We start from the raw sequence: 15,355 nt of genomic DNA, 5'->3' as shown, positions 1-15,355 counted from the left end.
TCTATCTATCTATCTATCTATCTATCTATCTATCTATCTATCTGTATTAGGCTAAGTCTTTAGCTATTACCTTTTGTATCCAGGAAACTCTAAAGCTGTGCTTTTGCAAATTTGATCCTGATCAGTCATTTCACCCATTTACTCATTGATTTTAAAATGTTTAATACAACACAATTGAGAATAGAGCTCAGCAGCATGTCCTATCTCCTTGGTTGATATGAATCTTTTACTTAGTACATTTCAGGTATAACCCTTCATCTTCTCATTAAACTATCCAATTATCTTTGCAAATAACCCATGTTTATTGATACTGTCTTCTTCAGGAATATTATGACAAACTTTATCAAATTCCTTCATAAAGTCCATATATTCTATGCCTAATCAGCTTCTGGATCTAGTAACCCTCTACAAAATGAAATGGCAAGGCCTACATGCTACCTCTTACTGAACATAAAACTGGTCCAAGGCTTACTGTGTTCACAAATCACCCTTTAATAATATATTCTAAAATCTTGTCAGGAATTGAAATAAAGATCACAGCTTGCAATTTACAGGCATGTTATACGTGTACACAGAATGGCTTTTTTACTTTATCCACTTACTTTCTACATGTCCTCAAAGATAACCAATGGGTCTGCAATCCCATTCAAAGAAACTATCAGCTCCCAGAAATATAATTTATTCAAAGCAAGAGACCAGAACTAATTTAGAACAGATGGATATTTTCTTAAAATCTTTTCACCCATCTTGAGTATATTATTTATTCTAAGACATTACAGCTTTTACATATATTTCTTACTCTATTTTCATCCTTAACCTTTGCTTATTAATCACAATTTTATACCTTCTGGCAAAGTACACTATCCTTACTCTAGAGAAAACTCCTGACAAGTATATTTGCAGCCTAATGCACAAAAGAGAAAGAGTATAAACTCTACATTGTCAAAGCTATTAGAATGTTATTTCATCATGGCAGTTAAGGGAGGAAAAGCTGAAATGGGAGAAATGATACATTTTAGAGAATCAGTCTTCTAAAAGTTCAGCAAAGAAAGGGGAAGTATAATATTCTTTATGATCTAGGAAACAAGATAACAAAATTATAAAATAATAGGTCTACAAGGGCTAGCTCTTGACTTCACCTAACACAATCTGAATCACTAAGTGATCTGTTAAAAAGCACATTGCACAAAAATGTCAATGCTATTCAATTGTAAATAATTTCTGTAGGCAATCTACAACAGAAAAAAATGTAATAACCATTTCAAATTCTTAGTGTCTGCATGCACTAATTACTTAGGGCATTTTTTTTTTGAAACTTTAGAAAACATTAAATACTGTAATTATGTTCCCAAATGAATAAAGTAAAAGTTATATAGCTTTCTGTGAAATATAATTTATGCTTCATTCTTACAGCTTGGTGTTATATCATCTTCTCATTTTGAAAGTAAATAATGATATACTGTCATTCTTGACAAAAGGGTTTTGCTTTCCACAAGATCCACTTTGGAGGAGGCATTAACAAACAGAGTATATTAAACAAACATAGAACCATTTGAAAATAAATTACAAAACAGACTCCTCATCTGTAGAGTGTGTACTTTTAAAATTGCAGTTATTGAATGTCAAAATGATATAATATTTTTAAAGGTTAAATTAGGCTTCAAATCCTTTTCAGAGTTTGTGCCTATACTTTCACTTGAAGAGGTACTCAGTACCCTCCCGCTACCAAGCTATGGTATTCTCTGCTTAAAACCTGTGCCTCCTTCTTCTCCACCCAGCCTGTGTTTTTTGTCCTTAGATAAAGAGAAAAGAAATAGATAAACTAATCCACAAAAGAGTAACAGTAGTATAAAATGCTAATCCTTCTAAGAGGTTTTACATTCAAACAGATGCCTTTACTCTAAACAATAAGTGTCTCAATACATTTCATTCAGATTAGAAGAAAAATTTTGAGGTAGGACACTGGATGATGCAACCATTAGTCACACAGACCACACGCCTGCTTCACAAGGGCATCGAGGCCCTTCTTCATTGTTTAGTTGACTTGCTGCACTACTAATTGAAAAATCAATGTGGTAAAGGGCAACTACAAAAACACCTAAAACTATATTATACTTAGTAGTAAAAGACTGAGTGCTTTTTCCTTAAGGCTGGGGAAAAGGCAAGGATGTCCACTCTCACTGCCCTTATTCAACATAATTCTGGAATATCTAGCCACAGCAGTAACTCAAGAAGAGAAAATAAAAATTATACATATTAGAAGGAAGAAATAAAACTGTCCCTATTTGAAATGACAAAAAGTCGCCTTTCCTTTCGGCCGGAGACACCATCTTCCAGTAATTCACCAAAACGACAAACACAAAGGGAAAGAGGAGAGGCCCCCGATACATGTTCTCTAGGCCTTTTAGAAAACATGGAGTTGTTCCTTTGGCCACATATATGAGAATCTACAAGAAAGGTGATATTGTAGACATCAAGGGAATGGGTACTATTCAAAAAGGCATGCCACACAAATGTTACCATGGCAAAACTGGAAGAGTTTACAATGTTACCCAGCATGCTGTTGGCATTGTTGTAAACAAACAAGTTAAGGGCAAGATCCTTGCGAAGAGGATTAATGTTCATATTGAGCATATTAAGCACTCTAAGAGCTGAGATAGCGTCCTGAAACGTGTGAAGGAAAATGATCAGAAAAAGAAGGAAGCCAAAGAGAAAGGTACCTGGGTTCAACAGAAGTGCCAGCCTGCGCCACCCAGAGAAGCCCACTTTGTGAGAACTAACGGAAAGGAGCCTGAGCTCCTGGAACCCATTCCCTATGAATTCATGGCATAATAAGCATATAACATAGCACACAGGAGTACCAGTGGACCCATGTTTTTAGGAGCAAGAACCTATTTATTCCCCATGAGCTCATGGCATAATATGTGTACAGCAGGGGCACACAAGATAACCAATAGGCCCCACGTAACAGTGATATCAGGTGCTGGGACCTATTTCCCACGAATTCAAAAGTCAATCAATACTTTGTCACATTAAATGGCAAGGTGCCTCCCTGAGCTGCTGGAACCTCTTCCCCTATGAATTCATGGCACGGTAGATACAAATAATAGCATAAAAATGTTTCTTGTTCATTCACTACAAGTGTGGTTTTTTCCCCCCAAAGAAGTATTAAAGCAAATTTTAATGTGTCCTAAAAAAAAAAAAAAAAAGAAATGACAAAAAGTCTATGTAGAAAATCCCAAGAAATCTATAAAACTCCTAGAACAAATAAGTTTAATAAGGTTGTATGATTTAAGATACACATAGAAAATAAACTGTAAAAAAAAATAGCTAAGACTATTGAATAAAGTGCCAAATTGCATCTAAAAGAAAAAAGAAAATAAACTATAATAAACTATATTTCTCTATACCCTCAGAGAGCACATGGACACTGAAATAAAAAATACAATACAAAGAAAACCCCCACTACTGATTAGAAATGATAAAAACATTAAATACATAGGTATAGACATACTAAAACATGTACAGGATTTATGAACTGAAAACTACAAAATCCTGATGAAATAAACTGAAGACCTAAATAAATGAAAGGACATACTATGTTTTGGTTTGGAACACTTCAAATAGTAAAGATATCAATTCTCCCTAAATTGGGATATTACAATTCCTTTTAAACTCATAGGAAGATGTTTTATAGATATTGACAGGAATATTCTTAAATTTATATAGAAAGCAAAAATAACCAGAATAGCTAAAGCCATTGTGAAAAAGAATAAAGTGGAAGAATCATTCTACCTGATTGCTACAGTAATCAAGCTTGTGAGGCACTGGGAGAAGGAAAGACACATCGATCAATAAAACAGAACAGAGAACCCAGAAACAGACCTACGTCAATATGCCCACCTGACTTTGACAAAGGTGTAAAAGCAATTCAAGGAAGAAAAGACAGCCTTTTCAACAAACAGTGCACAATTGGATATCTATTGGTTAAAGAAAAAACAAAAAGGATCTCAACCTAAATGTCACACTTTATATAATCATGGACTTACAAGGTCTGACAACCAAGTCTGAGAAGGCATCCTAGAAAGAGTGCAACATAACTCACTGCTGAATATCACTATGGTCACCTTAGAAGTGCCCCCCTTGGGAGAACTGGATGTCTACATGTAAAAGACTGAAACTGGACCCACACCTTTCCCCACTCACAAAGTTGATTCAAGATGGATAAAGGACTTAAATTTAAGGCATGAAACAATAAAAATCCTCAAAGAAAGCATAGGAAAAACACTGGAAGATATTGGCCTGGGGAAAGACTTCATGAAGAAGACTGCCATGGCAATTGCAACAACAACAAAAGTAAACAAATGGGACTTCATTAAACTGAAAAGCTTCTGTACAGCTAAGGAGACAATAACCAAAGCAAAGAGACAACCTACACAATGGGAAAGGATATTTGCATATTTTCAATCAGACAAAAGCTTGATAACTAGGATCTATACAGAACTCAAATTAATCCACATGAAAAAAGCCAACAATCCCATATATCAATGGGCAAGAGACATGAATAGAACTTTCTCTAAAGATGACAGACGAATGGCTAACAAACACGTGAAAAAATGTTCATCACCTCTATATATTAGAGAAATGCAAATCAAAACAACCCTGAGATATCATCTAACCCCAGTGAGAATGGCCCACATCACAAAATCTCAAAACTGCAGATGCTGGCGTGGATGTGGAGAGAAGGGAACACTTTTACACTGCTGGTGGGACTGCAAACTAGTACAACCTTTCTGGAAGGAAGTATGGAGAAACCTCAAAGCACTCAAGCTAGACCTCCCATTTGATCCTGCAATCCCATTACTGGGCATCTACCCAGAAGGAAAAAAATCCTTTTATCATAAGGACACTTATACTAGACTGTTTATTGCAGCTCAATTTACAATCGCCAAAATGTGGAAACAGCCTAAACGCCCACCAACCCAGGAATGGATTAACAAGCTGTGGTATATGTATACCATGGAATACTATTCAGCTATTAAAAAAAAATGGAGACTTCACATCTTTCGTATTAACCTGGATGGAAGTGGAAGACATTATTCTTAGTAAAACATCACAAGAATGGAGAAGCATGAATCCTATGTACTCAATTTTGATATGAGGACAATTAATGACAATTAAGGTTATGGGGGGGAGGAAAAGCAGAAAGAGGGACAGAGGGAGGGGGGTGGAGCCTTGGTGTGTGTCACACTTTAAGGGGGCAAGACATGATTGCAAGAGGGACTTTACCTAACAATTGCAATCAGTGTAACCTGGCTTATTGTACCCTCAACTAAAAAAAAAAAAAAAAAAAGTGCCCCCGTTGGGAAACTACATACCAATGCCAGTGCCTTATCCACCTTTCAAAGCAATTTTAGAATTCTTTGCCTGGAATGGCCATGAAAGCTGTCATCATACTACTCTTGATGTCCTGAATGTCATCAAAATGTCTTCCTTTCAATATTTCCTTTATCTTTGGGTAAAGAGAAAAGTCACTGGGGACCAGATCAAGTGAGTAGGGAGGGAGTTCCAATACAGATATTGGTTTACTGGCTAAAAAATCTCCCATAGTGTGATCTAGTGTATTATGTCATAATGCAAGAGCCATGAATTGGCCAAGATTTCCAGTTAAGATATTCCTGTTTCTTGTGCCTGTAGCTCAGTGATTAGGGCGCCATCCACATGATCCAGGGTTGGTGGGTTCGAACCCAGCCTGAGCCTACTAAACAAAAAAACCCCAAATACCTGGGCATTCTGGTGGGTGCCGGTAGTTCCAGCTACTAGGGAGGCTGATGGTACATTTCAAAACTATTTTAAAAAGAGTGTAATTCTGATGGACGTGTTACTTAGTTCAATGTAAGCATTTCGCATTGTATATCAAATCAGTACACTGAAACCCATAAATGCATCAATGTACACAATGTACACGATTTAATAAAAATAAATACATAAATAAAATAAAGACCCCAATGGAAAAAAAAAAATAAACTTGAGTAAGATCTTTGGAAAAAAAAAAAAAAGGAGGATTGCTGGAGTCCAAGAGTTTGAGGTTGCTGTGAGCTATGATACCATAGCACTTTACCGAAGATGACAAAATGAGACTCTGTCTCAATTAAAAAAAAAAAAAAAAAGATATTCCTGTTTCTCTATCAGTGTTTACTTAACAATGCTTCTCACAAATAGCCAATGATTTTGATGTACAATTCGATGAAGTTCTGCAATGTTTTCATTAGCTCTCGTTATTACTGGATGCCTTGACTGCTCTTCATCAGTGATGCTTTCTCTCCCCTCAGAAAAATGCTTAATCCACTTGCACACCGCTGTTTCCTTCATGGTATTATTATCGTCATAAACTTGGACTAAACACGTGCTGACTTCACTTTCACTCTTGCCAACTTTAACCTGAAATTTATGAATGTTTGTTCATTGCTCTAATTCATGCTGCAACATTCTAGTGACAGCACAAAAACACACAACAACAGTAAGGAACGCCACTCAGCAAAACACTGTATGTGACACGTCAACAGGAACACAACTGTGAAACACTGATATACCAAGTTTATAACACCTTACGGATTTGTTTGTACAGTGCTGTCGATGTAAGCACATGATGGTAAGTTCATGAACTTGCCAGACCTCATAAATTGTAAAATATATATATATGATTTAAAAATAACAGGAGAAATCTTCAGAAACTAGGGCAATATGTTTTATACTTTATACCCTAAGCATGACCCATAATGGAAAATCTGACAACCTGGATTTCATCAATATTAAAAACTTTTGCACTGCAAAGACCCTGTGAAGAGGATGAGCAGACAAGCTATTGACCAAGAGAAAATATTTGCAAATCACATATCTGACCAGCTTATAAAGAATTCTCAAAACTCAACAGTAAACAAAAAAAAAATTAGAAAATGGACAAAAGACAAGAAGACAATTCACTGAAGAGTATATAAAGATCCCAAATAAGCACAAGAAAAACTATTCAACATCATTAGCTATTAGGAAAATGCAAATTAAAACCACAATGAGATATCACTATACACCACTGACAACATCAAATAAAGATGCAAAGACATTGGATCACTCACACATTTCAGGTGAAAATGTAAAATGGTACAGCCACTCTGGAAAACAGTTAAGCAGTATCTTAAAAAGCTACGCATGTAATAATTATCATACAATCTAGCAATTATACTCATGGGTATTTATCCCAGGAAAATAAAAACATATGTTCACATAAACCAATGTTTACAGCAACTTCATGTGTAATAACCAAACACCACATAAAAGCCAGATGCTCTTCAACAAGTAGGTGAATGGTTAAAGAACTAGTTCATTCATGCCACAGAACACTACTCGGCAATAAGAAGAAATAAACTATTCATATACACAACGACCTGAATGAAGCTCCAGAGAATTAGAGTGAAAAAAAGCTAATCTCAAAAGGTTACACTCTGCATGATGCCATGGATATAACATTCTTGAAATAATAAAATTATTCCAGACAAGATCAATCATTCCCAGGGGGCATAGATTGGGAAGAGGGAAGAGTTTGGGAAAGTTAAGGTGAGTATGTCGGTAACAGGGCAACATGAGGAATCCTCGTTTTGATGGAACCGTTCTGAATCCTGACTGTAACAATTGCCAATATCCTGGTTATGACACTGTATTTTCATTTTACCAGATGTTATTATGGGGCTTAGCTGGGTGAAGGATATGTGGAATCCTGTGATGTTCTTTCTTATAACTACACGTGAATCTACAATATCTCAAAATAGTAAGTTCAAGTTCAAAATAATAAAATAAAAACACACCAATCTGGCACTAAAATACTAGCGAAAAATCCATAAAGACATTTTTATTGAGCAGTATCAAGAAATGGTGGTTTTATACCGTATAAATTATACATTACATACCTATGTCTATCTAGATAACTTCCAGAGTTTATTGCTTCTAATAGCTACCTTCCCATTGGGAAACCTCACCCAAGTAAACTCTGTGACATTCTATGGTCAACCAGCCAAAGGAAATTTGACTGCAAATTGACAAATTCAGATTTTTTCAAGAGTCATAGCAATATTTTGAAAAAAAACAAAACAAAACTTGTTTTATCTAATGAACTCCCTTAGCTCACAGTATTAAGTGAATAAATAGTCTCTCCAAAGATTATACTGCTTCCTATTCCTTTTGTCATAATGTTTTTAAATCCCAGTTGCTTCAAAATACACTACACGGGCACATGCACACACACTCATATCGCAACTTTCCCAAGATGCTAAGTCTAACATTTCTAAGACCATTTTCTATTTCTTTTCCTCTACTTTAACTCAACACAAAATCTGAACCTAGCCACGGTGCCCCAAAATGACCTGGAAAATTAAGTTTATTTTTTCTGGCAATGACAATCTGTGCTTGGAAATACAAAACTGTTATTCTGAATAAATTTCAAAGTTCCAAGTACTAAAATTACTTTACTGAAACAGGACAAAATGAGCTGTTACTGCTGGGGAAAGGGATTGTTATCCCAGAAAGAACAGTGTGCTTTCCAGCCCTTGTATAGCCACTTCTGTTTTGTAAAATAAACAACTCTGATCTCTTTATTTTACTTGATGTCCTGTGTTAATAAAAATCTCCTGAGGCTAAAATTCTATTACAAGTGTTCATTTTGTCACCATTTTAAAAAACAAGGGATCAATTTTCACTTTTGCAAGCTCATTTTTTTCCACTCACTTGTTGCTGTTGTTTTGATTTCTGCGTATGCCTCCTTGCAAAAACAGCAAAAGGAAGATTGTTCATTGCTCTTTTCTAAAAAGAGAAGTCCATATGTCTCTAAATGGATTGACAGTCATAAAGAGAAGAGAGATCCAACTATAGTATCACTTTGCTGATCCATATATAAGTGTTGTTTCAGTTTTAAATTGTGGCAGTAAAATCCTAAACCCAGAACTGTATTGTTATTTCCAGTGCATTCCACTTTGAGAATACTGGATGAAAATTCTAGCAACGCTGCTGGCTATCTTGAGGTCAGAGACAGGTAGGAGTCAGCTCAGCTAGAGGGAGCAGATTCAGAGATACAGTGCGAGCATATCCAGAGGTAACTACAGAGTCCAGCAGAAGACAAAGACGACAAATGTGATCTTGATGGCATTTTCTGCACACTTAAAGAGAGGAGAAATGTTTCATGCTCAGTCAGAAATTGTGATAAAAAGCAAAAAGACCTAGGAATGACAGTCAAAGAATATTTAATTCCTTTTTCCCTTGTAATCCCTGAGGAGATAAGACCAGGGGAAGGTGATCTGACAATCTTAGCCTTCGAAGATAGGCAATAGATTCTCTATTATGAAATCATCATCCTTCTTCTCCACACTTTTCTCCCAGGGCCATCTCCCCTACCACCTTTACGTTTTCTTACAACTCTCCTTTTTCTACTTTTACTCATTTTGCTATTAATAGTACAGGGTAGTACAATCATTTTCATGTCCTAATTTATCAACCATCCATTTCCTATCATGTAGCAAAAGTACAGAAAGAAAAACAGGACTCTCCCTTCACCTTTCCCCCCTTGATTTCTATACTATTCCTTCCTTGTCTTATACACAGGAAAAAAAGGAAATTCAGCAAGAACTTCTCCAGAAAGAGAAGCCAGCATAAAAAGTGACACGAAAAGTTAACAGAAGAAGAAAAAAAGAAAAAAAAATCTTTGAAAGACCTGTTACTGCATGCTGACCCTCCTCAAGTTTTTTCTCCAATAAAGAAAGGGACTGGCGGAGAATGGTCACTCTTGCCTGTAATCTTAGCACTCTGCAAGGCTGAGGTAGAAGGATCACTTGAGCTCAGGAGTTCACGACCAGCCTGAGCAAGAGTGAGATCCCGTCTCTATCAAAAAAAAAAAAGTAGCTGAGTGTGGTGGTGTGCCTGAATTAGTCCTAGTTACTGGGGAGGCTGAAGCAGGAGGATGCTTGAACTCAAGAATCTGAGGTTGCAGTGACCTATGATGATGTCACTGTACTCTATCTAGAAGAATAAGACCCTGCCTCAAAAAAAAAAAGAAAGAAATGAAAAGGAGCACAATTTCTAAGCCATTATAAAAAAAATTTCATCTTAAAAGTGAAACTGTTCTAATTTGAGCTATTCCTGTTATTACTGTAAACTACACATCTATATCTCTAACATTATTCCATACGGAATGATATACGAAAACTGACTAGACATGCTGTCCAATCACTAGGCATTTTCCTTAAATTATGGACAAATCATAAACAAATCAAATATAGGTAAGAAGTTATGGAAAACAAATATTTATTGTAGGTGACTGTGCTATTATAAATTTTGGGATGCTTATCCATATTTTATTCACTTTATAATCAAGCATTCGGAATAGTATCTCACCCTTAATAGGCTTAATAAATACTTGTGTAAGTATATTTAACTTAGGTCTGAAAAAGTGCAAAACTGCACTTTACATTCTAAACATTGGGCAGGCCAAAGGCTCCAACCAGCACATGCGTCCAGCATCCTAGGCAGCTGTGCTGCTCCTGGCATTCCATCCCCACTTCCCTGCACGGCCTGGAGAACTGCCTGCCACTTCTGCTTCAGACTTTGGCCTTGGATTCATGAAATGCTCAGTTTGGGCAATTTTTAAACAATTCACTTATAAAGTACCTCAAATACGAGAGAAAACACTCTACAACTCTAATAAATACGCAAAGTTGTTAAACATTCTCTAACTTGGCCAACTTTTTCTCATCAGAAAGCTTCTGTTCCTTTGGTCTGGGATGCTCATCTGCTGTCTCTGGAAATGGCTAGCCTTCAAAAACCAGCTCCAGTTCCTCCTACATAAAGCTCCTTCTTTGACCATCCCAATATACAAGGATCTCTCTTTCCACCTTCTCCATTCTCACAGCAGATACCATCTTATATGGCATTTGACTCACAGACTGTCTTGTAGAGGTTTTTTTTTTTTTTTTTTAATGTCATTATATGTCCTTTTCCTGATGGGTGATTAGGGCCTAAAGTGTAGGTATTGTTTCTTGCCAATTTTGTTTTGCTTTGTTTCTTTTAATCTCTACCACATCTAGACTAATACACGGAGGAATTCAGTTCAGGGTAAGAGAAAGGATATTCCATATCCTCAAACAATATAAGCATCATTTCTCAGGTGAACAAAAGCATACCCAAGCTCTCTCTGTCCTTACTTCATTATACTTAAAAGGTGAAGAGAATTGAATGAAATCATTTAAAGGTCTTTTCTGGTAACTAGACTCCCCTTCCAGTTCCTGCTAGGTTGCGGTTTATATAAATCTGAAGGACAGGCAGCAACAGTAAGCTTCCAGTTAAATCAACAGCATGATTAATGCTAACTCACAGCCCAAAGCAACAAGCACAATGTACAAGGGCGCATCTGAGAGCTGACTGCAATTTCTAATTAAAATATAATAGACTGGAGGTTAAAAATTGAGTATAGATTTACTATAAAACCTGAATGATTAATGATAGCTAAGGTTTGAGGTTTTAACTTTAAATTTAAACCAATCATTTTCAAGGAGATATTTTTGAAATTATACCATTACCAATGTATGGATTGCCAAAGTAAATATAGGAGAAATGCTTTTGCCTGAGGACAGATGTGAACTAATAGAGAGTAGCATAGAAACTGTGAAGAACTGATTGTTTACCAGATTAAATGGGTTGATACATAGTTGACTCTTGACCAATGCAGGGGCTACTCAAAAATCCATGTGTAACTTTTGACTTCCCTTTAACTACTTTACTTTAACTACTAATAGCCTACCATTGACCAAAAGCCTTATTTATAACATAGTCAATTAGCACATATTTGGTATGTTAAATGTATTACATATGGTATTCTTACAATAAAGTAAGCTAGAAGAAAGAAAATGTTATTAAGAAAATCCTAAAGAAGAGAAAATACTGTATATTCACTATTCCTTAGGTGCAAGTAGATCATCATAAAGTTTGTCATCCCCAGTGTCTTCACGTTGAGTCCTGGCCATGGTAGGCAGTTGAGGAAGAGGCGGGGCTTGCCTTGTTGTCTCAGAGGTGGCAGAGACAGAGGAGGCGGGAGGGGAGGCAGAAGAGACAGGCACATTCCATGGTGTAACTTTGAGAAAATACAACACAATTTCTGAATTTTTTGCTTTGTCATTTCTCTAGAAACTTTCTATGCAGTATCAATATTTCTTTCAACGTTTGCTTTAGTTGCAGTGCCAATATCATAGAGTAGTCCATGCTATAAAAGAAGTTGAAAGCAGTCTGCAATAAATGGAACCCTTGGCCAGAACATCAATGTCAATTCTGGCACCGGTTCTGCCTTATTCCTCGTTGTCTGGCACTGGATTGGAAGCACTCATATCTTCTGTTAATTCCTCTGGTGTGGTATCTGAATTTCTCCAAGATCAGTATCTTAAAACCTTTTGCCTTATTTTTTCCATATCCAAATCTCTTTCATGATTTCCTTGATTGACTCTCTTGTTAATCCTGTGGAGTCATGTACAACATCTGGACACAGTTTTCTCCAGGAGAAATTTATTGTTCCGGGCTTGATGACTTTCACAGTGTTTTTGTACAATGATGGCATCTTCAGTGGTATAATCCTTCCAGACATTTATGATGGTCTCTCTATTACGGTTCTCTTCTACAGCATTGACAATCCCTTCCACAGAGTATTGTGTATAATAAGCCTTAAAGGTCTTTATGACCCTCTGATTTACTGGATGAATTAGAAATGTTGCATGTTGTGTTTGGGGGCAAGTAGACCACTTCAACATCTTAGGTGTTGAACTCAAGGAGTTCTGGGTGGACAGAGGCATTGCCCAAAATCAAAAGAACTTTAAAAGATAGTCCCTTACTGGCAAGGTAGTTCCTGACTTCAGAGACAAAGCATTGATGGAACCAATTTAGAAAAAGAGTTCATTGTGCAGGCCTTCATATTGTACAACCAAAAGACTAGCAGCTGCTTTTCTCTTTTCCCTTCAAGGCTCTGGGTAATAGCTCTATAGATAAGGACAGTACTGATCGTAAACTCAACTGCATTTGCACAAATGGTAGAGTTAGCCTATCCCACCCTCCCTTAACTCCTGGTGCTCGCTTCTCTTCCTTACTAGTAAATGTCCTTTGTGGCATTTTTTTCCCCCAGTATAGGGCATTTTCATCTGCATTAAAAACCTAGTCAGGCAAATACTGTTTCTCTTCAATGGTTTGCTTTTTTTTTTTTTAGACAGAGTCTCACTTTGTTTCCCTTGGTAGAGTGCTGCAGCATCATAGCTCACAGAAACGTCAAACTCTTGGGCTTCAGCGATCATCTTGCCTCAACTTCCTCTTGCTTCAGCCTTCCGAGTAGCTAGGACTACTAGCTAATTTTTTTTTTTTTTTTTCAGAGACAGGGTCTCCCTCTTTCTTAGGCTGGTCTCAAACTCCTGAGTTCAGGTGATCCACCCGCCTCAACCTCCCAGAGTGCTAGGATTACAGGCATGAGCCACCACACTCAATGGTTTTCTTAATAGCATCTAGAATTCATCTGCTGTCTCCTGGTAGGCAGAAACTGCTTCTCCTATTATTCTGACATTTTTTAAAGCTAAACTTCTTTCTAAAATTATCAAACCGTCTTTTGCTGGCATTAAATTCTCTAGCTTTAGATCTTTCACCTTCCTTTTAAGTTGATTTTCCTCAAATCTTATTAAAGACTATAGGTATGACTTTCTTATAGCAATCCTGCACCCACATAAACACTGCATTTTCAATATGAGAAAAAAAAAGTATTTCTCAGAAAGTGAAAAGTTTTCACACCTCTTGGTGCAAGTACAGCTATGGCATCACAAATTCCTTTCTCTTTTTTTGACAATGGTCCTTCCACTGCATTCATTTACCTTGAAATGGTGGGTAACCACAACTGCAAACCTCAATCTACAGTACACATCAAACAATTCTTTTTCTTGTAACGCCATGACTTTTCTCTGCTTCTTGAAAGTACTTCTAGCATCACTACTAGCCCTTTGTATGGGTTCCCTGGTGTTATTCAAGGCTTATGGTATTATACTAAATGTGATGAAAAATACACAAGAACAGCAAGAGATCACTTTTTACTAGAAAAATGAACACATGGAGATGATTAGTATCACATGACATTTTATAGCAACAGGAGATTGCTCTGAAATTATTACAGTAGTACAGAACATAATACAGTTAATTTTATGCAGTTATGATTTAATACTATATCTTTACATTTGTTTACATTTCTCTTGACTGTGAATGGCACCATGTACAGTGTGTATCTGGGTGGATTAAGTTTTGATAAACTGTAACTTTTCATAATGGATTTATGTATATTTCACAGTCGTTGATACAACAGATTAATATCTACATAATCTAATTTTTTCAATATTTCTAAGCTATACCTTTCATCTGTTTTTTTGAATTGTTTCAAATCTCAAAAAATTTTTCCAACGTATATATTGAAAAATATTCACCTATAATTAGAGCTGGGCTGTTCAAATCCATGTTGATCAGGATCAACTGTATTATGACAGGGCTTAAAAAGCAGTGCCTGTCACACAGTAAGTGGCAAGAATTAATGTATGCAAAGTTGCATTACATAGAGACTTAGAAATCCAGCTTCATAAAAACTTAACAAACATAGACATTTCTGGAGCTTTCTTTTCACTAGGGCTCTACAACTACTTGGTCAAATACTGTACTAGAACTTTTTATTTGTCTTCTTCCACAGGAACAAAATTCTTTACACTGAATTGAATTCTACAATTCTGCCCAACATGATTGACTCCCATTCCATCCATTCATTCAGATTCTGTGGCAAAAATAAATACAAAACCTCTGCTAGACTGAAGTTTTGTTAGCTACCGTTATGCTGTAGTAATGCAATAGAATGCCATACCTTTTGGATTTCTTCAGGTAAAGCATGCATGGGAATGTGACGATCCATACTTTCCCAAAATAGGCTGAGAGAGTTCTTGAGCAAAACAATCTAAAGACATTGATGGCAAAAGTCAGAATTGACATATGGTATTAAAAATCTGAATTTTTAATTTAAAAGATGATTTATAAATTCTTAGGAGCATCTGGGGGACTATCAGAGCATCCCTATTCATTAGAGATGTTTTCAAGAGATATTCATCAACTCAGTGTTAAAAGGTATGATTGGGGTTTTCTCAGTTATTATGCTAGTAGAAGAGGAAAGAACTATAGAAAGAAACTGCCGAGTTAGAAACCATATTTTCTCATTTGTTAAAACTTTATAGTTTAATAGTAATTTCTGCTGTGGTTTACTACTAAT

At 36.2% G+C, this 15,355-nt stretch overlaps 1 protein-coding gene across 1 annotated transcript in view; it reads right to left on the bottom strand.

Moving 5' to 3' along the window:
- Window positions 1-15,139, bottom strand: part of LEKR1 (leucine, glutamate and lysine rich 1) — a 198,848-nt gene extending 183,709 nt beyond the window's left edge. Inside the window, exon 1 of the mRNA XM_053600166.1 lies at window positions 14,957-15,139. Within this exon, the coding sequence (XP_053456141.1) occupies window positions 14,957-15,004 (48 nt within the window). The 5' untranslated portion in view covers window positions 15,005-15,139. The remainder of the gene's footprint in view (window positions 1-14,956) is intronic.
- Window positions 15,140-15,355: the final 216 nt, after the last annotated feature.

Source organism: Nycticebus coucang, chromosome 8, assembly GCF_027406575.1.
Source record: "Nycticebus coucang isolate mNycCou1 chromosome 8, mNycCou1.pri, whole genome shotgun sequence".
Lineage (NCBI taxonomy): Eukaryota > Metazoa > Chordata > Mammalia > Primates > Lorisidae > Nycticebus > Nycticebus coucang.
The sequence above is the reverse complement of the archived record's forward strand: the minus strand, read 5'-3'. Positions and strand labels throughout refer to the sequence as shown.